At 63.5% G+C, this 26,752-nt stretch overlaps 1 protein-coding gene across 1 annotated transcript; it reads right to left on the reverse strand.

Moving 5' to 3' along the window:
• Positions 1–2,289: 2,289 nt before the first annotated feature.
• On the reverse strand, positions 2,290–25,025 carry RTN4R (reticulon 4 receptor). The gene is made up of 2 exons (XM_045819840.1): positions 24,803–25,025; positions 2,290–3,968 (listed from the first exon to the last, which is right to left on the reverse strand). Exons 1-2 carry the CDS (start codon positions 24,822–24,824, stop codon positions 2,551–2,553), a joined length of 1,440 nt encoding a protein of 479 aa, XP_045675796.1. The 5' UTR covers positions 24,825–25,025; the 3' UTR covers positions 2,290–2,550.
• Between the last annotated feature and the right edge of the window lie 1,727 nt (positions 25,026–26,752).

Here is a 26,752-nt window from a genome sequence, read left to right on the forward strand (position 1 = left end):
CCGCTCGCCAGCACGGGCTGGCGGGTGATCTCATCTCTTCCTAGGCTGTAAATATCACCCAAATGCTCATGACTCCCAAATTGTCCTCCAGCCCGGGCCCCCTCTCCTGAGCTCAGCCCGCAGAGCCCACGCAACACCCCCGCCCAGATGTCTCCTGGGCCTCGACAACTCGGGAGGCTGCTTCTCCCGGCGTCCCCACCCCAGGGATGGGGGCACCCCGTGCCGGATGCAGACACCAGGAAGCCTGCCCGCCGCTGGGTCTAACTCAAACCTGGCCATGTCCCTCCTGACCCCCCACCCCACTCTGGCCAGACTGCGCACCCTCTGCCCCCACTGCAGGCAAAGCAGCCAGAGGGAGCTTCTCAGGAAATCAGATCCCACCCTTGTCCGCTCGGGACACAGTCCCCAAAGCCTTAGGGACCCTGCGCACACGCCCCAGGTCCACCTGGACTCACCTGCTTCACCTTCGGCATAACTGGTCGGTTCCCATTCTCCACCACGGCCTCAGTTTCTCCCTCCTGGGGGAGGGGAGGATGCACCCAAGGGCCATGTTGTAGCTCAGTGTGGGCCCTGCAGCCTCCAGGGATTCTACCTGCTGGTGACAGGCATCGTCAGACTGAAAACTGTCCTGAGTGCACACAAGTGTCGGTGAGGAGCGGGCTCAACGGAGGTAGTGAACTTCCACCTTGGGAAGCACGAAAGCTGAGGAGCTCAGGTGGGCCTCAGAGCCTTTTGCGAATGGGCGTTTGCAGTTTCCCGGCTGCCAGGAAGACAGTGGGAGACCAGGGGCTGCCATGCCCAGCCAGAGCCCCACAGTCTCCGCCTGGGGCCCTGCCACTCCTCACACCCAGCAGTGCGGCTGCTCAGAGAAAAATGGACAAAGAAACTCCTGCCCATGCTCTTGCTCTGCCCACCAATGCCCAGGCCCATGGTGGCCCAACACCTTGACACCAGAGTCCACAGAGCTGCCTCCTAGGAGGCTTTCAAGGGGGACACTTGGGTTTCCGGGGCTTAGAGGGGTTGGGGTGAGAGCCTGTGTAGGGCTCGCCTGAGCTGCCCCTTCTGAGCTCAGGGGCAAGGTGCTGGGTCTTGGAGGTAGGACGCGCTCGTACCCACTGCAGAGGGGCAGACCGCTGGCACCACACAGAGGTGGGCAGCTCCAGGGGGCCTGGGCCCAAGGGTCTGGAAGAAGAGATGGGGTGTGTGGGAGGACCCGGATGAGGAGGGGTGAAGGCCAGATGGGAAAGGTAGGGGCGCCTCCCCGACAGTGCCCTGATACTGCCCCAGGCAGCGGAGGGAGGGTCTGCGCCCCACCGAGGGACGGAGGAGAAGGGGCCTGGGTGCTGAGCACGTCCTCCCCTGTCCTCCCTCCCTCCTGTGGGCTTCTGCAGCCCCAGCGGCCCTCATAGCCATCTGGCTCCACCAGCAACGCCCCCTTCCTCCCTCCCCAGTCCGAGTTTTCCTCCCTCTCCCTCTCCCCGGGGCCCCTGCCCGAGGAGGGTAGGGAAGCCTCCTCCACGTGTCCTCCTTCCCTTTGCTGTCTGAGTCCTCCCCACCCAGGCCTGGGGGAAGCGTGTGTGTGCATGTTTCTGCCTGTGATGCGTGTGCGTGTGTGTCCACGTGCAGGCCCTGCCTTGCCTGTGTGTTATGCATGCACACGTGTGGACAGGGTCATGCAGACCCATGTGGGCCTGTGTCTGGGGTGTGCCTTGGTATAAGTGCAGGTGCCCCGGGCACACGCCTGAGCAGGTGTGATGACAGGTATGGCGTGTGACCATGAGCAGGGGTGTGGGGGTGCACACAGCCCCTGCCGGGCCCCTGAAGTGAGAGAGCTGGCCTCACACCCCAGTCCTTCGGCCCATCTGCACAAGAGCCTTCTGGGAACACTCCAAGCCACATGGGAGCTGGGGGGCCACTTGGGCAAGGCTGGCTGGGGTGGCGCACTGGGACCTCCAGGGACCTCACATGGCACCACAGCAACTGTCCCCACCAAGAAAGCCACATCTAGCTCCCCTGGCTGGTGTGTGGTCTGTGCTGGACACACTCTCCTCCCTGGATGCTGGTATCAGCCCAGTGTGGCTGCGGGGTGGGCAGGGGCGCTGCTGGGCTGAGACAGCCCGAGCTACCCACAGCCCTGATGGTGCCACTTGCAGGGATGGGCCCTCCTTTTGGTCTCGGGTCCCCTGTGGGGCTGTGAGTGGGGCAGGGCCATACCTCCAGGGCCCACCTCCCCTCTCACTGCCCATAGCACCCACAGCTGGAGAGGCCACAGCTTAGAAAAGAGCTCTTTATTCCACATTGCCCAGTATTTTTACACCAGTAAAATAAAATGCATATTTCTATACCCCGCAGTCCGGGCGGGAGGCGGTGTTCTGGAACAAACACGGCCACTGCTCCCTGTAAACATGATGGAGTGGAGATGGGGTGAGGGGTGGAAGGCGTCCTTCAGGGACGGCACCTGCGCCCCGGTGCCAGTCGCAGTGTGGAGGGGACCCCGTATGTACACACACCCAGCCACTGAGAAAGGCTTTGCTGGCCATCGGGGGCTGGTTAGCAGGGCCCCAGCACGGTCCACAGCACCAGTGCAAGACCAAGGGGCGTGAGGCCGCAGGCGAGGCCAGGAAGGGCTCCTGAGCCCTCTGCGTCTCCAGCACCACCGCCTGCACTGCCAGCACCGCCCGCACCGCCCGCCTGGCCCAGCCGGCACTGGCTGCGAGTGCGGTTCTTCCGGGAACAGCCTGGCCTCCGGCGAGGCCCCACGGTGGGGGGTCCTGGTGGCTCAGAGCCCTGGGGACGAAGGGCGGTTAGTGGGGGCTCAGCTGAACCAGGCAGAGCCCCAAAGGGGGAGTCGTTGATGTGCCTTGGGCCAGAGCCATTGCCTGGAGGGCTGTCGCCGGGTGGTGCTCGTCCTTTCAGCGCATTGCCGGCCGAGGCCGGACCGCCGGCCTCCAGCACTGAGGCTTTGTCTGCAGCCTCCGGCTGGCAGCACTTCGGAAGCCCCAGCAGCTGCTCATCGGCAGGCCCGCCAGTCCAGAAGGGACGGGAAGGCCCAGCAGCCGCGGTGCAGCCTTCTAGGTCGGTGGCCGCCAGGCGCTTGAGGTCTTGACCAGCCAGGCGCCGGGGCAGGCTGCAGGGCAGCTCAGAGGAGGAGCCGCGGAACTGCTGCAGCCAGGCCCAGAGTGGGCGGGCCCGGCAGTCGCACACCCAGGGGTTGTCGTTGAGCCGCAGGTACTGCAGGGAACGCAGAGGCGCCAGGGCCTCTGCGGGCAGTGCCGTGAGGTTGTTGGCGAACAGGTAGAGTGTCATGAGGCGGCCAAGGTCGCGGAAAGCGTGCGGGTGCACGCGGGCCACACGGTTCTGGTGCAGCAGCAGGCGGTCGAGGCTGTGCAGGCCTCGGAGAGCGCGCTCGGGCACGCTGGGAATGCGGTTGCCGTGCAGGAAGAGGTGTGTGAGGTTGCCCAGGTCTCGGAAGGCGTCATCCGGCAGCGCCTGCAGCCCGTTGTCCTGCAGGTAGAGGTACTGCAGGGCAGCCAGGCCGCGGAACAGGCCGGGACCCAGCTCCTGCAGGCCGCAGCGGTCCAGGTGCAGGGTGTGCAGGCGGCCCAGGCCGTGGAAGGTGGCGGGGTCCACGGCCCGCAGCTGCGCGTTGTCGCTGAGGTCCAGCTGCTCCAGCAGGGCCAGGCCCGCGAAGGCAGCGGCGTCGATGCGGGCCAGTGCGTTCGAGTGCAGCCACAGGATGGTGAGGTTGCGGCAGGCACGGAAGCCAGCTGCTGGCACGTGCGCGATGCGGTTGCCGTGCAGGAAGATGCGCTGGCTGGCCGCTGGGATGTCAGCGGGCACAGCCAGGAGGCCCTGCTGTGGGCAGCTTGTGGTCACCTTGGGCTGGTCGTAGCACACGCAAGCTCCCGGGCACAGAGCTGCCACCCGCCACACCTGCAGCCACAGCACCCAGGCCAGTAGCCGGCTCCCTGTGGGTAGAGGAGAGGGCAGTTAGCTGGCAGGGGGCCCGTGAGGCTGGGGGTTGTGTGGGAACCAGCCCGCCCCAGGATAGGCTGTCCTGTATGGAAACTCAGGTGCTGTGATCCCTGCTCTCCTTGCCACGTGGAAGCTGCTGCCCCAAAACCTGCTGGGGAATCACACGCTCCCTTGGAATCGGACGGGGCCTTGGTGCTGGGGGCTGGTATTCCAACCTCGACCAGAAATGAGCCCCGGAACTTGGGCCATCCAATGACAGCCCTCCAGACAACAGCTCTGGCCAGAGGTGCATCGATGACTCCCCTTCGGGACCCTGCTTGGCTTGGCAGAGCCCCTTCTGACTGCGCTGAGGCTGAGGCTGAGGGCTCTGAGCCACCAGGACCGCCCACCCTGGGCCCTGTCCAGAGGCCGGGCTGCTCCACGCCAGGAAGCCCTGCCTGCAGAGGCCCACGCCGTCCTGCCCAGAGCTCCAACACACCAGCTGGCGCTTGCAGCCCTGCCACTCAAGTTAGCCAGGACCCTCGGGGGCCTCCCGGGGTGAACACTCGCACCTGTGGACACCTTCTTGGGACCCACGCGAGCTCAGTTCCTGTTGGCCCGGCACTGTCCCTGGGCTATCCCCAGCCCCACCAGCCCACAAGCCAGGCTGGGGGAGAGGCTCTTGGCAGACACTCCAGGGCCAGCCTGGCAGAGCTCCTCCAGAAGCGCCCCAAGTGGAGGTTCTTGCCCAGGCCTGCCAGGTGGGTCAGCTGCTGGGCCTCCTCTGGCTCCAAGGGGGTAGGGGAGCTGTGGCTCAGACCCTGTGCACTGCCCTGGCTCCAGGACATGCTGAGGCCCCAGGGCGGCCCTGATTCTGAGGAGGCCTCAGCACCATGGGAGCTGGGCTTTAACAAGGAAATTGCAGGTACTTTGGTGGAGCCGGGGGCCACCACCTCCAGTGGCTCTCCTGCTGGGGCCTGGGGTCCCACCAGCTGGCCCCGAGCAACGCGCTGTCACAGGATCAGGAGGCTGGATGTCGGAGGGCAGGTGGGTCCGAGGCTCAGAAGGGTGAGTCCCCCACCCCCGGGGCAGGCCGTTCCCTCCTCTGCACACACCACAGCCTCTTGGAGGGCTTCCTGCCTTGGCCCGAAGCACCTACTGCAGCCTCCTCCCCACAGCCCCATTTGCTGCCTGATCGCTTCCCCAGGCGAGGAGCTAACTTCTTACCAGCCCAACCACCTTCACACAATCCCAGCTGCCTCCAACCCTCCCATCAGACCCATTCTCGGGGGTTCCGCCCCAGCCCCAAGGGGCTACACCCTCATTCTTCCTCCTCCACTGAGGGGCCAGACACTCGGGGCCTCACCAGTGGCCTATACCAGGCGGCAGACCCCCTCCGAGGCGGTGCATCCAGCCCTGGTCTCAGCAGGAGGGCCACGCGATGCTGAGCTCAGTGCCTATCAGCCCACCGGTAGAGCTGCCGTCTTTGAAAGCGGAAGGTTCTTTCTGCCTTTAGGAGTGAGTCTATTAAAATGCGAATCCCCCTGGGAGGGTTATGGCTTATCAGCTAACATTTGAGTTATCAGCTAACACCTGCACTGATAGCAAACACCTTCCTTGGCAGCTAGCTAAGAGCAGGATTCTGCATACAGGAGCTGGCTAAGCACTGGGGATGGGCGGGGAGGGAGAAGAGGGCTATGAGCTAACTTCCTCCACCCAGAACTGTGACCTTGGGGTTCCGGGCCCCTGCGGGGCCCTCTCCACCTGGGCTGGTCCAGAAGCTCGCCCTAAGCTCAGGGCCCCAGCAAGCTGGCATGTGCGGCAATCTCAAGGGGCGTGCACACCCAAACTCTGATCCCCAGGTCCCAGCTGCCCCCTCCCCAGTCTGGGGACCTCCTCTGTCCTCTGTCACCTGCTGGGGATGTGGCAGCCCCAGGGTGGGGATCCAGAGAGACAGGCGCGGCCCAGGATCCCCCAAGCTCTGGGCACCCCTCCTGGCTGGCCTCGAGTGGGAGGCGGCAAGGGGCACCGCTCCGGCAGTTGTTCTATTTATACTGCTGACGTCCTCCCCGGCTCCCTCCTCGTGGGGCCTCCTCGGGAAGTCAGGCCTCATTATGCCAGCCAGCTCCCACCAGCATCTCACCTGCTGTCACAGGATGTCACTGTGCTAGGAAAACAGCACTTCCTGTCCTTGAGACCCAGGGTGGGGTGGGGCGGGGCCGCAGGTACTCACCGGGCCAGGCTCTGATCCCACCTCAGCAGAACCAAGGGCGGGTCCTGTCACGGCTCTGCCATGCCACAGCTGCACCATGCCACAGCCCAGGCCACACCCCCGACCGGCTGTGTCACCAGCCACCACTGTATCCGTGCTGCCGCCTCGCTGGCCCAGAGACACTGCTGTTGCGCAGTGCTCCGTGGCGCCCAGGCCTGCTCTACAGTCTGAGCTAGGCTGGTGTCATGTTCAGCTGACTTCACCGGAATGGGGGCCGGCTGCTCTGATGGCTGGCCCGCCCCAGCCTGGGTCCTCGGGAGATGGTGCACCTGGGGCCACCCCCACTCTAAGAATGCCCCAAGGAAGGTTCTGGGCCTTGGCCGAACCACCGAGGGCGGGGGCGGCTGGCAGAGGGGCTGAGCGGCTCAGCCCTGCTGGGAAGCGGGCATCAGGCACAAAGACGTGGCTCCATTCCCGCTGAGCCAACTGCTTTTCGGAAACCAACTTCAGAGGCACGGCCCTTGGGCACAGGGCCCTGCTGCCGGGGCAGGAGCAGGCGGTGGGCTCTCGCCTCGCACAGCCGCAATAATTGGCTCTAGTCCCGCCCTGCTTGGGGCCAGCCCGCTGGTCTCCATGGCAACCCCTCTGCTGAGCAAGCAGAAGGGGGCATCTTTATATGAGATATTCAAACCCAACTTTGCAGTGTGGGTTCACACTCACCGCAGGGGCCCTGGGGACACCAGAGACCAAGCCAGGCAATGGGAGGCTGTCCCCCAACCCCGCCCCTTGGGCGGGCCCAGTCGCCCACCTGATCTGTGCAACACCCACTGTGGACTGCAGCCCCTCCCAGCCCTGAAACACCTTCCTGTCCCGTCTCCTCACCGTCCCATCCCGTTCTCCCACCCACCTGTCCCCTCTGCCTCTCCCTTCACTCTGTCCCCCATCTCCCTGGCCTCTGCAGCCCCCGGAGCCAGGCCTCTCTGGCTTCTAGGTCTACACCCTTAAGGCTCCCTCTGCTCATTAGAGGCTGCAGGCTGCACCCCAGCCCGCCTGCCCACGGGCTGCAGCCTGACTGCCCGCCTGCCCCAGCCGCATCTCCCAGCTGGGCCCAGCCTCTCTGGGCCCCGGTCCTCAGCGACCACTAGTGCCAGCTTGCCTGCAGGCACGTGTGGCGAGAAGACAGCCCTGCTGTGGCTCTGGCTCGCACACATGGAAACCACGGTGCACACACATGGAAACCACAGTGTGCACAGGAAACCAGGGCGCAACATGCCCCCAAGGCCCTTGTCACTGTCGTGGCCCCACACCAGGTCGCCAGGCCCCCTGAGCTACACACACACCCACACCAGGCCCTCTGCCGCCATCCCTAAGGCAAACACTGGTTCAGCGCCCTGGGGCTTTGGTGCTCCCACTCGGCAATCAGGTGGCAGAAATGCCCACTGGTATAAAAGGTGTGAGTCTCAGCTGCATAAGAATCAATTTTCTTCCCAGTACCATGAGCCCATTTTACAGATTTGGAAACCGAGACAGCGAGTGGTGAGGCCCTGATCTGCCCCCATGGGAGCGGGTCCAGGAGGAAAGGTGGGAGATGGGAAGAGCCACACCGCCTCCTGCCCAAGCCTGAGGAGTAGCCACCATGTGACCTCCGCAGGAAGGGACCCAGGCTGGGAGGACGTGGACAGGTGCTGGGCCAAAGGGCTCCCTCCTGTGCCATTGGTGGCTGGGAGGGGACATTTCTAGGAAGGCTCTGAGCTGCTGCCTGCCACCCCCCAGCCCCAGGAGACTGGGGTCAGTGGGCTGTAGAGGGCTGGGCAGCTATAGCGTAGCCACGACAGCGGTCAACTCGGAATCCTCTCGAACACCGAGAACATCCCTCGCAGGGGCACGGCACAGACCGCAGTTACAACGGAGAGCCAGAGGCCAGAGCTCAGCACACCGAGGCCAGAAATAGCTCCAGGCGGGGGTGGAGCCAGCGGTGTCCACCTGCCTGGGAGGGTCAGGCAGTGCTGTGCCCGCTCTCCCCTTCCCCGCCAGCCCTCCACCTACCACGGGCTCACCACCCATCCCCCGCCTTCTGTCTGTCCCCTCTTGGTCTTCACTCGCTTCTCACACTCACTGTCACCGTCCGTTTGTCCTGGGGTGGTGTGCACGTTCACTGCATTTCCCAGGCCCCCTCCCTGGCTCCAGGTGGGGGCAGCCCACTCTTGCAGGGGTGTGGCCAACACCCTGCTGTCCCCCCAGTGCCCTAACAATCTTCTCATAGCAGTGGCTGCAGGCGTGGGCCAGATCCAAAAATGGACCAAGTCATCGCCCTGGTGGGAGGGTGCTGGACCCAGGCCAAGTGGTGCGAAGCGGAGGAAACCGAGGCCCGCTCGGGCAGGGCCTGCCGATGTGATGCCGAGACCTGGGCAGAGCGGGCAGGACCAGCCTCCTGAATACACACAGGTGGACCCTGGGCCAGCAGGCCAGGCCCAGGCCGGGCCCCTGCCTGCTAACTCTCCTAGAGGCTCAGCTTATGTACCCATCTCACAGCCGAGGAAATGAGTTTCAGAGGGGGAAAGCCGCTTGCTCACAGCCCAGGGCTAGTAGGGTCCCCACGGTCATGCTGCCAGATCGATAAAAGGCCTGGCTGGGCAGTGAAGGGTCAGGGCTTCCCCCTCCCCCACTCACCCATCGCCAGCCCCCCAAACCCAGGCTCCGTTCCCTCTCAAAATTTCCAGCCCATACAGCACCTGGGAGGGCAGCCCTGGTCCCTTTCAGGTCAAGGAAACAGGCCTGCAGGAGAGGGGCTGGCCCCCCTAGGAGCTGGAGGCCAGAGGCAGCCCCTGTGCCTAGGGCCTCACTCTCACCCAGCCCTCGCTTGCTCAGCAAACTGCGTCAGGTGACACGCTGGGCACCATAGGCCTGAGACCAGGACACAGGCCTTGGCTTGTGACGGCTGTGATCCGGGAGGAGAATGACCACAGGTGCTCACCCTGCCGTGTGGCTGGCATGTGCCACCTGGGGAATTTGAGGTGCCCCAGAACACTGAGCCGGCTCTGGGTGTCAGGGTACACCTGGGGAGGAGTCCTGGAGCCCCCGCCAGGGTCAGGGTCCAGGCCGGTGGGCTGGTGATCAGGACCCTTGGCCTGGAGCCTTGGAAAAGCTGGACTCCTGGCCTGGAACTCTGGAGCCTCGCCCTGTCCAGCCCACATGCCTCCACATGTCCACCTCCTTTGGCCCCCACCCCAGGGACCCCCGTGCCAGGGGCTGAATGCCAGCACCTGCAGGCTCTGTCCAGCTGAAGATCCTTCCAGCCCGAGGGGGTTGGCCAGCCTCCCTGCCCTTCCACTAGGCCACCAACAAACACCTGCTGCCTAATTACCTGGAGACTTCTGTCTCCACAGCCCGTTCAGCCCAGTCCCTTGGCTGATTGATTCCAAAGGCTATCACAGGCATGAGTTCCCAGAGAACACTAATGAGGAACCGGCCGGTGGCTGACGTGCCCCAGCCTGCGGGAGGGGCTCAGGAAAGGGGCACTCCTGCCCCCACTCCCATCTGCCCAGCCTAACTCCTTCCCACCAACCACCTGCTCCCGTCCGTCCAGGGCTGAGCGCCCGGCAGTGCTGGGCCTGCCTCCCTCCCCATACAGCCCTCCTCTTCCCAGGCCCCTGCTCCTGCCACTTATGCGAAGCTGACCATTCTTTTGAGCACCAGCTGCTGATGGGGCAAAGTGCAGGAGCGCACAATCAGGGTGCACACAGTAGGAATGCGTACTTGGGGTGCACGCTATAGGAACGCACACTGGGGGTGCAGGTTGTAGGAGTATACTCCTGGGCCTTCAGCTGTGGGGTGTGTGGGGGGGTGGTCAGGGCACAGGGGTGAGTCATCAAACAGCAGAGGAGTTGCCGGGGTGAGGCTGGACAAACGGGGGAGCCCCTCCCAGGAGCCGAGGCTGGTGGAGGACGCACGGGGGCAGATCCCCATGTGCTCTCAGCACTTGTCGAGCATTGCCGACAGGCAGGCAGACGGCCTCAGTGCGAGCCAGATGCACCTGTCCTGAAAAGGCAAGTGCACACCTTGGGAGGCCCGCGTCTATCTGCCCTGCGGGACCAGCCCCCCGTGTGCAGGGAGTGGGCGGGCTGCGACCTGCTCAAGCTGTCCCAGAGCAGCCCAGCTCCCGCAAACCCTGGACTAGGGAGGCTTGGGCTTCTGTGAGGGGTTGAGCATCTGCAGGGGGCTCGGGAGATGTGGAGCTGAGCGGCGGCGGGAGCACGGGACGGGTGCCTGCAGAGACTGTGGAGAGGCCTTGTGGGGTCTGGTGCTTTTCAGGGGACGAGGTTTCGAGAGACAGCGAGTGACCCTCCTCAGCCTGAGAGTCTCCTATTGGAGTCACCACCAGCCCGGGCCAGGGTGCCACGTTCAGGTGGCCAAACCGAAACCCTTGTCAGAGCCTATGGGCCCTGGGGCCTCCCTGTTCCATGGGCATCCAGCAAACCAGCTTCTCCAGTCACTGCCTGGGTGGCGGAGTGCGGCGGCCTGACACAGCATGGGGCCCACAGCGCTGAAATTGTTCAGTATTTGGCCATTTGGAAAAATAGTGTGCCGACCTGGCTTGTGACGGGAGCATCTGAGCACCTGCTGCCTGTGGATGTTGCTGCCTCCACCCTCCCCCCGGCCTCACGGAGGTCCGTCAAACCCCCACGTGACGAAGGTGCTGCTGAGGCCATACAGCTGGAAGAGACAGCGCCTGGCAGCCTCGCAAGGGGCCAGAGGGAGTGAGGAGAGAAAGTGGACCTGGAACAGCATGCGGGTCAAGAGAAAAACAATTTTGCTAAGGAGGCTGTCAGGAGACTGGCAATCAGACACTCACAGAAGAGGACAACTTAAAGCCCGGGACGAAACTGGCTGTGAGGAGCAGGTGTCTCTGGGCACAAGGAGGAGGCACAGGCCCCCACAGTCCCTGCTTGGGAAGAGGAGGAGGAGGGGGGCCTTCAGGGAGGCGTGTCTACAGGGAGGAAGTTCTGGGTGGGCAGGGGGGCCCTGGGGCCACAGCCTCTCAACTCTGATCCAGCCACACCCAAGGTAATGCGCCCTCCTCTGGGAGGCCCTGCAGCCAGCTGCCCTGAGGGGGCTCGCTGACTAACTAGCATCGCCCTGCACACTTGGGCTGGGAGGAGGGGAAGTGGCTGGTCCTGATGCACTTCCAGGTTGATGGGATCTTCCCGTGTAAGTACAAAGATGGGGCGACAAAGCCCAGGGAAGAAGGGAGGCACGGGAGGGTGGGACCCCCGTGGAATAAGGCCCCTGAGTCACCTGTGGACCCACGGCCAGGGTCTTGAGTGGCAAGTGACCTTGTCATCATCACATCAGCCACGTGCAAGGCCCTGGGATCACAGGCCACGGGCACCTGGGGTGACCTGGGGCCCGCCTGGAAGGCAACTGACCTCACACGAGGGCAGGGGTCCCCAGAGGCGAGCGAGCCGTGGGCCGGTGCTGGGAGGCCACCAGACATGGCTGAGCAGGGAAGGGGCTCGGGGATGCCCCCTTCTAAAGCCAGCACCTTGATGCTGCCCAGGGGCTTCTTAGAGGAGCCTGCCTCCTGTCAGCCTACCGCACATCCCGGCCTCGGCCTCACCCAGCACTGCCCCCAGGGCGGGGCAGGAAAGAGGGGAGAAAGGGGAGCCTGGGCCTCGCTGGGAATGGCCCCAGGTGCAGACTTCCCCCCTTCCTGGAGGTTTCACCACATCCCACAGCTCAGGGAGGGGTGGCTGTCAACCCCACTCCTCAGGCAGGGCCACAAGGCTGAGAGACGTTAGGTGACCACAGGGCACCTGAGAAGCCAAGGACAGGGTCCCAACCCACCCCACTGTCCCAGGAGACCAGACCAGGCCCTGAGTCCCAGGGACCCATGCAGCAGGAAGGGGCAACTGGCCCCCACCCTGCAGCGGGCCAGCGGGCTCTGGGCTCCCTGACCCCCACAGCACCTTGTCCTCAGCCCCCACCTTCTGTCCCCAGGCTGCTGAGGCGGGCCCAGGGGTCCAGCAGCTTTGGGCTCAGATGTGAGTTCTGCACTCCTTCCCTGAGCGGCTGGGAAAGCTGCAGGCCTGCTCCGGGTCTGTTTCCTGCCAGTGACACGAGGATGATGGCGGGTCAACATCTGCCTCCCTGGGTCCCCATGGTGCCTCCAGCCTGGATCCCACTAAGCACCCGCACCTGGGGCCCCAGCCCAGTTCTACCTCCCCAGAGGCTGGTGTGGGGCCTCTGCTAGTCTGGTCTGGTCAGCCCTGTCTCAGGTGAGGAGCCCAGGGGAGTGAGACCCACCCAGGGCTGGAGATGGCACCCCAGAGCCACGCTGATGGTCCGCTTCCCTCAGTCCAAGGCTGCTGCAGCCGGGCCTGACAGCCCTGCTTCACTGGCCCAGGAGAGGCTGTGTCTGGGTGGGAGGAGGCACCTCGGCCAGGCTGCGCTACAAGCATGCCGAGAGCCTCTCTCCGCTCCTGCCACCACCCCCACCCCACCCCCACCCCACCCCCACCGAGCACAGCCTCACCGCAGAGCGCAGACTCTCAGGCTCACAGACAGGCCCGCAGCCCCGGGCAGCCGCCTGGCCTCAGGAGACAGCCCTGTCCGCACTCAGCACTGAGTCACGTTGCTGCTCGGACGGCACCGCATGCTCGCTGGTCCGCTTCCCCGCCCACCCTCCAGCTGCGTGGGAGACGTGTGCATCCCTGGGACCCACGGTGATGGCGAAGGTGTTTGTGCTGCACGGGGCAAGGAGCAGGGTGTCGGGCTGTGCCCCAAAGGGACACCCAGAGGAGAGGTCTCCCTATGGCGGCTCTCGCCTGGTCGCCCCAATCCTGCGTCCACAAGCCCGACCCTCAGCGGAGCATCCCGTCCCTTTTAGTGCTTCCCTCCCAGGTGCGACCAGAAAACCAGGCGTCTGGGAAGGGCACTCAGGGACTCGAGAGGGGAAATGGCGGTAGAGCAAGTAGAGATAGTGCGGGGACCAGATGCGAGTGGGGGAAGTCTAATCAGTGTCCTTGCAGGGATGGAGGAGGATTTGAAACAAGAACAGGGTGCTGTGACCAAGGAGCCATCGGAAAACAAGAAGAGTGCCTGGAAGTTAAAAATAGAATTGCTAAAATTAAAAAAAAATCAATAGAAGTGTTGGAAAGCAAGGTCAAGGAAGTCGGGAAAAGAAAAACAAAAACAGGAAGAGAGGGAAAATGATGATCTCCAGAAGACAAATAGATAGATCCAGCATCTGTCTTACTGGGAGTTTCAGAGAGGGAAAACAGAAAATAGAGGAGAAAAAAATTGTCAAGGAAATAATACCAGAAAATCTCCCAGAGCAGAAGACCTGGCCCTCCACCAGGCAGGAGCCTAGCACAACCAATGAAAGTTGCCATGTGATTTCTGGTCTCCAGGGTCACGAGAAGCAGCCGGAGAAAAAGCCACGTGGCGGCAGACATCGCCACGGCGTACCAAGAGCCAGTTGTTCGTCGCTGTGGCTTCACAGCTGTGAGTGGAGCCCATTTCCAGCACGTAGTTCCAGACCAGGCTAATGCAACTTGAATGGATTTGCTAACATTCGAGGACTGGGAATGATTCTTCACTGTGTCTGCCTTAAGGAGTTTGTTGGGGATGTGTTTCAGATAAAACAGAACGTAATCCCTGAAGGAGGAAAACGCAGGGTCCGAGAACACTGGGGGATGAAGGGAAGTCCTGGGCGGCTGTCAGGGGGCCGTTGCTCCCTGGCCCAGGTGAAGAAAACCGGTAGAATGCCTGACGTGGAGAAGAGTGCGCACATAAGGGTGGCTGACGGGACAAGAGAAAAAAATGACCAAGTCTACTGTAAACTCCAGGAAAAACAAAAGGCCACACAAGAGTGGTGAGGTCACTAAGGTATCCCTCTGTGGCCGGGCGGCAGAGAGAATTTATTTATGTGGCCCGAGCTGGTCAACACTGGTTGTGAATGGAACTGACGGTGGCGCGACGCTGGGGGAGGCGCTGAAGAAGAGGGACTAGGATTGGAGCCGTGGAGATGTGAAGCCGAGCACGTGGAAACACGAGGAACAAGGCACTGGTGGCTGCAGCCCAGCACTGCAGACCGGTTCTCCAGGCTGGCCTCCGGGGCTGCGTGCAGGTGTTAACTCTGAGCAAGATACGGTGGACCAGCGTGTTATCTTCCTAAAAAGCCTGCATGTTGGCATTGGCATCTCAGAGAGAGAGAGAGATAAAAAGAAGACAATAAAGTGTACGTGCTGGAAGGCGGGGAGGAACATGGGTCAGAAGCAGGTGTCTTCGTGGTGCTGGAGAGGGTGGGGCTGCGGGAGGGCCAGCAGAGCTCGGCCTGGGGTCCGGGGCAGGGACCAGGCTCCTCGGCCCCTGCTCAGCCACAGGTGGCTCAGGACGCCCCCAGTCCCCAGGGATGTTCCAGGCTCCCGGTTCCAGAAGCCTCTGAAACCCAAACACTTGAAGGGACAGCTTCCGGCCTGAAAATCCATCTGTGTGCTCAGGCCACCCACAGTTCTGCTGCCACCAGGCAGACACTTCTGCCGACCCCTCCTCACCTCCGCCCTGCTCCCGCCCCCTGGGTCCGAGCCCCCAGCCCCCCACTGAGGTCCCTCAGGAGCAAGGGATCTGGTGGATAAGCCCAGCGGGGGCCTCCTGCACTTGTGGCCCCAGGGAGGGTTCGCCCTGGCCTTGGCTGAGCACAGACGAGCTTCCTTTGGCTTCTGTGAGAGCCCTAGTCACGTCTCTGCAACTGAACCCACGGCACGCAGGCAGGGGCGACGTGAATAAGTAATTGCTCTTTTATTAACAAGTGATAAATTATTCCTATATGATTGTGTGTGATTACTCTTCCTTATTTGAAATCAATTTGGGATGGAAACCGTTGGCGGCTTCTCACCATCCAGGGTGGGAGAGGGAGGCGCCGCTGCCTCCTGGAAAACAGGTCAGTGTATTTCGGCTACTTCCTGAGGCCGCTGTGCTTGGCGCTCCAGCAGCAGGAGGGGGTCGGCTGCCCTGGGGGCAGGGCCAGGAGGATGGCCTCATTTTCTCAGCATTTGCCCCGGGGATGGGGAAGCGGTCAGTGCGGGTAACCCAGCATGGTCTCCCCTCACACACACCTGAGGTAAGCTCCAGGAAACGTCCAGCCCTCCCCCTACCCCCCAGACCCAGGGCGTAGATGCTCCTGGGGCCAAGGATCAGGCCGGAGGGAGGGCCCCCAAAGCCCCTCAACTGAAGCCCCAGGCCTTGTGGGGGACCACGCAGGGGTGGGCAGCCACGGCTCGGCCATCTGCAGGCCCTTCTACTCAGTCCCCCGTGGAGCCCGAGCACCAAAGCCACTGGATTTTTCACCTCACAGACCACCCAGCGGGCTCCTCCCACCTCCCTGCCCAGGCTGACCATGGCTTGACTTATTAAGCCTGAAAAGGCATTTGCCTTTTTCCTCAAGATTTTCCCAGTGATTTCACAACACCCTGTCCCCATCCCCCTTCCTTCCTCCTCTAGCCCGACACTGGAGAATCCCCAGTATGAGGTCAGGCCCAGGCCAGACAGACCTGGTCCCCCTCCCAGGACCCCCCGCAGTCCCAGCCTGCTCAGAGCTGTGCCCTTGGCCCAGGGCCCATGGGCCCCTCTTCCCCTCTTCCCCTTAAGGAATACGCAAAGCCCTGCAGGTGGCCAGCTGCCTCCTTCTCCTGCAGGGCTCACAGGAAGCCAGGCCCCGTCCACTGGCCCACCCCTCTGCTCCTCCCCAGCTGCCCACCCCCACCAGGGCTGTAGCAGGCCCACAAGGCTGGGTCATGCCCAGCCCAGCCCAGCCCAGCCGCTTTGCCCAGTTAAGCTCAGACACCACCAGTGACCCTGGCCTCTTAGGCCTGGGTTTGTCATCTGTGAAATGGGAGCTTGGGTCTCAGAACCTCACCAGGGGTGGGAGCACTTTGGTGAACCCCCCAGGCTTCCTGACACCCCTGTTTCTGTCCACTGCCAGGGAGCCCACTTCACTCCACACCTCCACGATCCACTTCGCAGGTGCAAGAGCTGTTGTGGCCCTAGGCTGTGGGCCCCAAGGGGGCAGGACTGCAGCAGGGGGCCAGCCCACAGGGGGTATTCCATAAACGTCTGCCACTCAAATGCAGGAAACGCCCACCTCTGGGGCACCAGGCAGCCTTCTCACGCCTGTGGTGGACAGCATTGCTGGACGATGTCCACTGCTGTCCGGGCCCAGGAGAGCCCATGGGGTGCCAGTCAGGTGCTTGGGTTTAACGAAGTCCTGAGGTATGGCCCCACGGCGAGACCTGGCTTTCGCTCTGTCCACGTGAGGACCCGGCCAGTGAGAGAGCCCTCACCGGAACCCGCCTCTGCAGCACCCTCATCTCAGACTCCAGCCTCCGGAACCGCGAGGAGGTGCCTCCCATTGTTTAAGCCGCCCAGTCAAGGGGACACATACGTGCAAAAAAAACGGGGCAGAAAATAAACCGTTCAGTCTGTGGCCTTTTGTTACGACAGCCTGCTGTTCGACACAACTCCTTTCTTAAAACTCCGGTGTTTTTCCAGGTTTTCTCTCAGGACAAGGCACACAAACTGGTAAAATCAGAAGTGCTTTTGGTCTGTTCTGTTTGGTCTCGTGGACAACACTGGACAGGCAGCCCTGCCCTGGAAAGGTGGGTGGGGCTCTGCTCAGGCAGCAGGGCCCCCTTCCGGTGGCCCCAGGCCATGCGGTCCCTGCCCAGGGCTCTGCCTTGCTGAGGAATCAGGCAGGTCTCCCAACCTCTTGGAACAGGCTCCTCAGCTGCAGACCAGAGGCCCGCCGCACATAGGGCAGAGAGACCACTCAGCTCACGTGGGCGGGGCGCACAGCAGGTGCACAGGAAATGCCCAGCCCGCCCACCCTGGGGGAGCATCTGAGGAGCGCCTCACGTCGCCCCCAGCAGGGACCATGGTCCCACCTGACAGAGGTGAGGTCAAGTCACAGCTAGAATGGGCATGCTGGTGACCTGGCCTCACCTCAGGCCCTGCCCCCGGTGGGAGCGCTGGGCCTCGCCTTTGCTCAGGGAGCCCCATTGGGAATGCCCACCCTATTCCCAGAGACACCCCCTTGGGAGGGCTCTCCTCCCCAGATCCCCACCACACCACCCCTCCGAGGCGGGACCCTTCCCAACCTGCTCTCCTCCCATACCACAGCCCTGCCCGAGGTGTCCATCCTCAGACTGGCCCGAGCTCTGGGCTCAGCCCCGAAGGGGCTGTGGAGGGGCCGGGCCACAGGCAGAGCAGGTGGAGCTTGGCTGGGCTCATGGGCTCATGGGCCCCCCACGGGCCAGTGAAGGACATCAGTGAGGCCTGAGGGGTGTCGTATGAGTGACAGGCCGGGGGGGGGGGGCGGTGTGTGGGTCTTGACCCTGCCTGGGCCTCAGGGCAACTTGAGTGTAGTGAGCCCACTGCTGGCTGCCTGGGCTGCGGCTACACAAGGTCTGCAGCCCCTCCCTCCCTAATTCCCATGCCTGCCTGAGGGGCACACTGCCCCCTCCCCTGGCCCGGCTCACTGAGGAGGATTCAGCCTCTCTCAGACTGGAGTTGGGGGGGGCGGCGGGGCAGGCAGCCACAGTGCAGGGAGGGCTCCATAGGTACACACAGGCCGCCACCCACCTCAGGCCGGCCCAGGGGCCAGGCCGAGGCTGGCCCAGGCAGCCGGTGAAGGACGGAGCCCATTAGGGCCGCCGTCTGTCTCCGGCATGATGGGTGCTCTCAGTGGCAGCCAGGAGGCGTGCAGATAGAATATCTTTATGGGGAGAGTTTTTCTTTTGCCAATTTTCAAACAGGAAGCCAAACACTTGTCACACCTGTCCCCGTGTCAACCTCTGCCTGACATAAATTGGGGCCGAGGCAGGGAGATGAAAGACAGCCTGGACATGGCTGCGGTGCAGGGCCCACGGGCCCCACAGCCCGGAGCCGGCAGCACGGTGGGCAGGCCCCCTGCTGCCTCTCTGCTGGGCCGGGCCGGCGGCAGCAGCCTCCATAGGGCAGCCATCTGGTCCAAGGTGCCCACCCCCTCTCTCTGCTACCCTTTCAGCCTCCACAAGCCCCTCACCTGCCTCCCATCTCCCTCGTCCCCCTGCACAGGGCCAACCCCGGGCCCAGCCCCACACAGCGGGCTGTCCTGGACTCTCCGAGCTTCTTCACCCTCCAGGACCCCTCCACTCAGACAGCAGCTCCAGCCCCTATGACCGAGGGCCAGTGTGGCCTTGGGGGAGGGGAGTGGCCTCAGGGTCCTCACCACCCTGCTGGCACCCACACAGTACTTCTCTCTTCTGGGGACCTCATGGGCTTTAGAGTATCTTCCTGGGTCCTGGAGGCCTCTTGGGTGGAAGGTGTCTCAAGAATCTAGGAGACTCCGCTGTGCAACATGGGGCTGGCCTGAACATAATGCTGGAAAGCATTTGACGAGAGAATGGAGGGAGAAAGCAGTGACCTTCTGGGACCTGCCTAGGGCTCCACCCAACCTCACCCTGAGTGTGCACCCTGGCTAATCCCACCAAGGGTGGAAAGGGTCCTCCCGGGAGATGACAACGATGGGGGTCACCTGCCAGGCCACACTCAGGAACCACGTCCCATGGCCCTTCTCAGCCCCTCCTTCAGTCTCTGTCCTGTGGGGAAGGCCACCCATGTGCCGGGGTAGCGGATGCTCACTGCACCAGGGGACAGTGACAGTCCTGCTGCTGTTCCGTTGGCCTGAGGGTCTTGGCCTTGGTTCCCAAGGAGACCTGCCTTCCTGGTCCCCACCAGGCTCACTGGCCACGGTCTTGCAGGGCCTCACCCCTCAGGAGGCCCTGGCAGCTGGGTGGAGCAAGGGCTGGGGCTGAGTGGGTGCTGGGAGAGCAGGGAGACCTCACCAGGGCGTGGGGGGACTTGGATAGAGGCGAGCACGGGGGAAGGGCGTTGGCGGGGCTCTGGAAACAGTGGGTGGGCACAAGGGCCATTCCCGGGGCCCTGGCTGGGCTGCTCTGTGGAAGCAGGTGGGAGAGCTGAGCGCAGCGCTTACTGTGTGACCTCGGGCCCCACAGCTCTCCTGAGGTTGCTCTGACGGGACACCCCGAGTGTCCTGGTGGTTGGCCAGGTTTGGCCCTTCTCTAGAATTCTGCTTCTAGCCACATCTTTGGGGATAGGAGGTGGTTCTGGGCTGCAGGCCACACCCAAGAGGTAGATGGCCCACCCTCCTGCTGCCCAGACCCCACTGTGCCCAAGGACAGGGTAGGAAATGGGCCGCCCCTCCCGTGGCAGTGTGAGGCTGGTGCAAAGAGAACCGTGGGTGGAAGTCTCCACACAGCCCTGGCTCCTTGTGCCGCCTCTCCTTGGGCTGGATGGGCCTACTGTGTGCCTGGAGGCACCACAGGGTGCCATATGCCCAGCCCCCACCCCCACTGGCCCTGTACACAGCCGGCCCCCACCGTCCCCAGAGCCCAGTACCCCGAATGCCTCTGACTTGGCGCATTTTCCTACCCACGAAGGCACCGAGTCGGTCAACAGCAACATAACAAATGAGGCCTCCGGTGACCAGGAAGAGCGAGTGCTACCCAAGGTCACACAGCAAGCTGGCACGGCACAGGCCGATCCAGCGGCTGCCTAGACTTGGAGGGGAGACTGCTGGCAGGTCCCCGAGCCTGCCCCATCTGGGCCCTGGCAGCAGGTAAATAAAGGCAACATCTCAACAATGTCACAGTGTTTGGCTGGGACAGACTGAGGACACGGTGGTGGGCCTAGGCACTCGATCGCAATCCAAGAGGGCTCCTGGGAGGAGGTGAGGGTCCCAGAGCCCCGCCTTGGCCTGAGCCCCTCAGCACTCCGCCCGCTTCCTCCACGGGCCCCTTACCGGCTTCAGCCTCAGCCTGACATTTCCCGTGACATTTGCTGCAAAGAAATAGAGTCATAAACCCAAAGGTTAAATTTGCACATTGCCTCACGCTGCCAGGAGAAGCATGGTCTCTCCACCCACCAGGTAGCATGGCTACAGGGTGTGGGCAAGGTGGCCCACCCATTCCCAGTGCCCTTGCTGGGGGCCCAAAAGTCCCTTCACAGTCCCCCAGAAGGACATCGGTCACTGTTTCCCAAAATAACTCCAGGGCAGGCCAGGCCCTGGGGGGTATTGCAGAGGGGTCAGCAAGGGCCCCTTCCCACCCCACTCGCAAACCCGATGCCCTGTAGCAAAAGGAGCTCTGTCAGCACCGCTTAACCCGGCTGGTCCCAAATCTGCTTGACTATGAAACCCTTGTTCACTTCCCACCAACTTTCCGTGGAACTTCGATTCCACGGAGCGTGATGTGTGACGGCCAGTTAGGAGCAGCTTGGTGCCGACAGCAGAGTGGAGCAGCACCCCAGGGTGCCGAGTGGGCTGCTTGAACCAAGCCGGGTCAGCTCCTGACATCCCAGCGCCTCCACCCAGGCTCCCCGAGTCACCATTGGCCCAGCTCCACCTGCCAGGCCCACCTGGTCTCTGCCCAGGCAGCATCTCCCCGTGGCCCCTCTGGCAGGTCTGCCCAGTGCCCTGCCTTTCGGCCACACCTCCCAGGGCTGGCTGCCCTGTCCTGCGTGTGGTGGTAGGGGCGCAAGGCTGTGGGAGGTGCCTGATGGCTCCTCCTCCCTCCTCCCCCTCTGGAGCAAGGCTGCGGCTGCATGGAGATCAGGCAGTTGGACAGCTGCAGGGGGGAGGCAGGGGCTGTGCGAAGGGGGCAGGAGAGGAGTGGCTGGAGGTGCCAGAGCTGGAATATCCTGATCAATAGGGACGCATATTCATTCACTACCAGCGAGAAACGCAGAGCCCACCCTCAAAAGGTTGGGAGGGGTCAGGATCAGGAGAGGGGGATGTGACCACACCTCCGGGGGACATTGTGGGGTCTCCATGTGCAGAGCGGGTCTCCCCACGCCCAACCCCACAACCCTGGACGGCGGGAGAGGCCGGGGCAGAGTCGGAGGAACAATGGCGCATCCTCGGGAAGGGGCTCTGCACGCACCACTGAACCCATGATGCACAGGAATAGTTCCCGATGTGCAAAGTGTTTAAAATACAGCGACAAAAGAAGAAACTGCCGCACAGAACACCCGTATGGTGGGACTTGGTGGGCCCACGCACTCCAGTGACGGTGCAGCGAGATGCAGGGGGTGTGGACAGTGTGCCTGTCCTCTGGCGAGGCTCCACTTGCAGCTCTGGGCCATCTGCCCTTTACAGGGTTTAGTCCTATAAACGCAGGGGGCCAAAGGTCACACCCCTTTCACTGCCTGGCTCAGAGTAGGGTCACACAGTCCAAGAAAAAATAAATGAATGAATGGATGAACAAGTAAATGAGAGAATGGATGGGTGTCTGGGGTTGGGTCGCTCGAGGGCGCAGAAGCAGCCAGGCCACAGGGCAGGGGACGCCGAGGGGTGCAGAGGACACAGAGGCTGGGCCCTGAGAGGACACATCTGGGTACAGCTGGGGTGGGGCGGCCAGGCAGGCTCCTGCAGACCTTGAGGCTGAGGTGCTGGGTGGCCACAGAGGGTCAGGCAGCCCTGCCTTGGGTGGGGGGTGGGGGTCTTCAGCCAGGGCCCACCCGCCCGGGGGTCAGGCAGCATAGATGACATGGGTCAGGCACAGCCAAGGACCCTCAGCCTTCCCACACTCACTGACACACTCACTCCCTCACCACACTCACTCTTTCACCGTGGAACTCCCCCCTTGGGCTCCATTCTCCCAACCCCTTTCCAGGTTCACAGACTGAGGCTCCAAGGAGTCTTCCTGGCCACAGGCCCAGGAGGGCAGGAACCTCATCCCTGGGGTTGAGGTTCTGCCCCCACCAGCCAGGACCCTCCTGGCACTGTACCAGCTGCCAGAAATGTCTATGCTACAGAGCCATGAATTCAAGGCTGGGGCAGGGAGCAAGGCGGGGCCCCTGACGTCTGTGGGCCAGGAGGCAGCAAAGAGAGGGTTGGGGGGAGTCAGAGGGCCGGGGAGGGCTCAGCCTCCTCGGGCTGCAGGCCTTCCACAGGCTCAGCACGTCCCACTCGCCCTCTTGCTTGTTGAGATCCGCCAGGCCAGCCTGCGCCGCCACCCCTGGCCCTCTCCCTTCCCCGTCACCCAGGACCACAGGGAGAGGCCGACCCGACTGCAGGGCCCCAGCTGACCACGAAGCTGCACACAGAGAGAAGCGAGGCCCTGGGTCCTGCAGGCTCCCTGCTGGTGAGGGGCAGAGCAGAGCTGCTGCCCTAGCTTGGGAAATACATGCGGGGGTGGCCACCGCCCACCTCAATAGTTCCCTCTCCCTCCCTGCTCCCCTCCCTGTGCCCCCCCCTCCAGCTTCTCTGTGACCTCTAGGGGCCTTTATTTCCCATCTGCCAATGGGTAGGAGGGAGGGGTCTGGCTGGCAGTGCAAGGAGGACTTCCCTCCGTGGGAATGGCTGACGGGGGTGGGACAGCGGTCCTTCTGGGCATTTTGAAGGTAGAAGCCCTGGGGCCAGAACTCAGTGGGGGCCTCTGCCTTGAAGTACCCCCAACAACTCCTGAGGTGATCCTAATTACTGACCCATGTCACACGTGAGGAGACTGAAGCACAGAGTGATGAACTGTCCCACCAAGGTCATACCCCCCCATGGGTGGCACTGCCAAGACCCAAATCCAGGCCATTGGCCTCCCGCCAATCCGCACCCTGGAGCCGGGGACCACCACCTGTCCTGGTCCTTGAGTGGGCGCTTGCTTCTTCCCCACTATGACTGGAGGGGGCAGTGGGGAGGGCGCCTGATTTACAGCGGGAAGGACAGACTTAGACAAAGGACAATGGCTAGCCTCGCTGCCTGCCCTATCAGGGGACCCACCCTCACACACCTTTTAAGAATGGCTGGCTTGTCCCCATTCTACAGACAAGGACACTGATGGTGGCCAGGGAGCAGGCGGTGTGCCTCTGCCTCCCTGAGCCCTGGCCGGGGTCCTCCTTACCACCACCAGAGCGAGTCCCCAACACCCTTATCTCAGAGCCCCACACAGCTCCTGGGGCAGGTGACGCACCATGGAGCCCTCAGCATGGAGATACCGAGGCACTGGGTCCAAAGCCTCCTAAGGTCGCCCTGGGTCAGCCGAGGGCTGGGCACACACCTGCGCCCTGCTGGGCTGAGCGGCAGTCACTGCTGAGCAACCAAGGAGTCTGGCCACTTTGTCCCTGTGCTGACCTCCAGGTTTGAAATGGACCTTCCCTGTTCAGGGGCGTCCCAGTGCCCACTGGCCACCACTGCCCCAGCATGGTGGAGGGAAGGGAGTGCCTGGGGGCCATTCACTCCGCAGCCTGGGCTGTGTGCTGAGCCGGCCCCCAACACATTCCCAGGCCTCTGTTACAGATTTGGGCAGACCCTGGCCGCAGCCCACCTGGGCATGCGGGGGCACCTACACCCAGAGGCCATGAGACACATGCTGTTGTGTCCACAGGCACACACGGTCATGCATGCAGGCACACATGTTCAGATGCATGCTGAGTTACACACACACACACACACACTCTCTCTCGCACACAGAGGCCTGAGGGGCTGTGAAGGGGAGACTCCCCAGACACAGGGGCTGGCGGACAGAGGTGGGTCCAGGATCTTGTAGCGGGTTTCTCACCTCCTCAGTATGTGAGCTCCAGCTGCCCATTGCCTCCCCCTCAACACATGTGCGTGTAGGCATGGGAGCGGGTCCTGCTCAGGGGCCCCAGCATGTGCCAACCATGGCGATCACAAGCGTGCTGTGTACATGTGTATGGCCAGGGGCATAAGGGGGGGTGAGTATGCGGGTGTGCACCCACAGCATGCATGGCACACTGGGGCAGCCTGGCATGCATGTGCATACAGGGTGTGCAAGTGTACAGCCCTTGTAGACTCGTGCACGTGCAAGGAAACGTGTGTGCAGCCTGCGGCATTGTGGACATGAGCAGGGCAGCCCATGGGGAACCAGGGCAGGGCAGCAGTTGGGCCCCCCGCCCCCACTCTCTGGACCTCATACCAGGTAGAGGGAGGAGCCCCATGGGGGCTGCCAGGTGAGCCTCTCAGCAGAGCCCCGCAGGGGCCCCGTAGGCTGCGGATGCTAGGTGCTGGGCTGCCTCCTCTCATCGCGGGCCCCCTGAAGGGGCAGCGCAGGCTAACCCCGCACCCCACACCCTCTGCTGTTGCCAACGCCCCCATTCAGCCCGCTGCAGCCTGACCCCAGAGACAGGAGAGGTCCTGAGCTGAGTCCGCGGGGCAACCGCGGAGGAGGCCAATGCCTCCACCCCTGCTCGGTACCCACGTTTGTGCAAATCTGCTCATTAACCCCTTCGCGGCCGGGGTGCTTCCAGGCTAGACCGCGCCCTTCCAGTCGGCAGCCCCCACCCCAGCTCAGGCCCGGTGTCTGGGGCCATCCCGATCTGCTGCTTCCCGCTCCGCCGCCGCCGCCAACTTTCCCGGGAAGCGGCAACTTTTCCTGCAGCCGCGGGCTCCGCCCTCCCGGGGCCGGGCACCCGCGGCCCCAGTCGGCGCGGCACTGCGGTGGCCCTCACCGCTGCCTGTGACCCTGCCGCCTGCCTGGGCAGGCGGGACCCGCCCTGCAGCTCCGAGAGTCTCCCCCACCCCAGCGCCCCACCCAGCGGCCCGCTAGGGCACGGCGCAGCACTCACCTCCGCTGGACGCCTTCTTCATCGTCGGGGTCGGGCAGGGCGCGTCGGGGATCGAAAGTCGCTTCGGGGCCGGCGCCCGTCTTCCCGCGGCCGGGTCCGCATCCAGGCGCCGCCGCTCCGGCCCGGCCCCGGCCCGGCCGCGGGACGAGGCTGGGCGCGCTCCGCTCCGCCAGTCGGATGAACTGGCGGGGCCGCGGCGCGGAGGGCGAGGGCGGCGGCGACGTGGGTCGGGAGCGGATGAATATTTTATGGGATCATGTGGTCTGACGCGCGAGGAACCCGCCCGGTACCCACGCTGGCCCGGCCAGGGCGGGGCGGGGGCGGGCCGGGGCGGAGCCTCACGGCGGGCGGGGCACTCACCTGGGCGCGGGCCCCGGGTGGGCAGGGGCGCGGGCAGCGCTGGGCTGTGGGGCGGGCGGCGCGGGGCGGTGGGGTTGGTGGCTGGAAGCCGGGGGGGCGCAGGCCGAGCCGCAGGAGGCGCTCAGCACTCCCGGTGCACGGGCGCCGCGCGGCCCCAGACAAAGGCGGCGCATTTCTGAAGAGTCGGCGGCCCCTGCAGGCGGCCGCGGGCATGGCGGCCTGGGACGGAGAGGCTGGGAGCGCGGGCCGGAGGGCGTGGCGGCCCGAGCTAGCGGGGTGTGCAGGTGCCCAAAGTAGCCAGCTACTCATTGGAGCTTTGTCTGGAGGCCTGAAGATGGGGGTTGGGGCGCCTCTGCCTGGCCCACTCCCTTCCTCGTCTCGTAAATTCTATAGCCCCCATGCCCAGCGACCCCTTGCTGGAGGAGGGTTGTTTGATTTTCAGTTTGAAAACAGGCTCGAATCTCCAGAGACTTCTGAAACCCCTTACCCGTCCTCGTGGCCCTTTCTGCACCACCCCAGGGAAGGGACACAGGCACAGTCCTGCCTTTGCCCCTGAAGGTAGCCTGCCACCTGTTCCCTCCTGTGGAATGGGGGCTCCAAGCCCAACTGCTTAGTACCCCCACCCTCCACAAAGCCAACCAGGGCTCTAGGACTAGGGAATGGAATGATCCCACCCCTCCTCCATGAACAAGGGCACAGGCAGGCGGCCCAGCCTGCCTCTACCTGGCCTCACAGATAAGCTCCTGCGTGTTTCCTGGAGCTGCCTGGCTGGTGTGCCTGCAGGCTGAGCTGCCCACGGAAGAGTGCTGGGAGGCAACCAGCTGGGTCTGGGCCTGGGCCCAGGCACCTCGGAGCCCACTGTGCAGGTAAGAAGATGGTGTGAATGGGGGCTGGCTGGCTAGTTCACAGTCAGTTCCAGTCTGCAGGACCCAGGTCCAGGGCAGAACTTGGACCCCTCCCCGTGGCTGGCGCTCCTGGCTGAGGGCTTGGTGGCCCCTGTGGGAGCCTTAGTGTGTGTCACCTGGTGACGTGAAGCTGAGAGACCTGGTAACTGGGAAGCCCAGTACACTCTGCTCCTCATCAAAGCAAACCTCCTGACCTTGGCGGCGGCACTGGAGAGGTCAGCAGAGCACAGAGCTCATGGCCTGCCAGCCCTTCGAAGGGAGCATGGCACCCTCTGTGAGCCCAGTGCTCCCATCTAAGCACAGGGCCCCGGCAGCCCCGTGGGGTGGAACCACAGCTGTCTGCCGGGCTAGCATCCTGGCCCTAGTGTGGGAGCCATACCGCCTAGTCCCCTCCGGCTGCCGCACTGTGGTCCTGAGCACACTTTTGCCCGATTGCTCCTCATCCCAGCCTTGGTTTTCCGGGTCCTGTGGAGTGCATTCAATTCCCAGACACACAGTAGGTGAAATAGAGCCTAGATACACCAAGCTTCTGTGTGGCTATTCCTGCCCCTGTCACCCTAAAAGGGCAGGATGTCAACCCCTGGGCCCCTCTCCAGTGGGTGCTGGTTGCTGAGTGCCACCAGTGAATCCTCCCCACAGCCACATGGGAAATGCATCCCCCATCGGACAGCTGGGGGAGCTGAGA

Source organism: Phyllostomus hastatus, unplaced genomic scaffold (genome assembly GCF_019186645.2).
Source record: "Phyllostomus hastatus isolate PE091 unplaced genomic scaffold, TTU_PhHast_1.1 phas_scaffold_387, whole genome shotgun sequence".
Lineage (NCBI taxonomy): Eukaryota > Metazoa > Chordata > Mammalia > Chiroptera > Phyllostomidae > Phyllostomus > Phyllostomus hastatus.

Bases quoted from the DNA above. Each gene is read 5' to 3' on its own strand.
- RTN4R (XM_045819840.1), bottom strand. From the start codon at position 24,824: ATGAAGAAGGCGTCCAGCGGAG. The intron at 3,969-24,802 runs GTGAGTGCTGCG...CTCTACCCACAG, and splicing joins GAAGAAGGCGTCCAGCGGAG to GGAGCCGGCTACTGGCCTGG.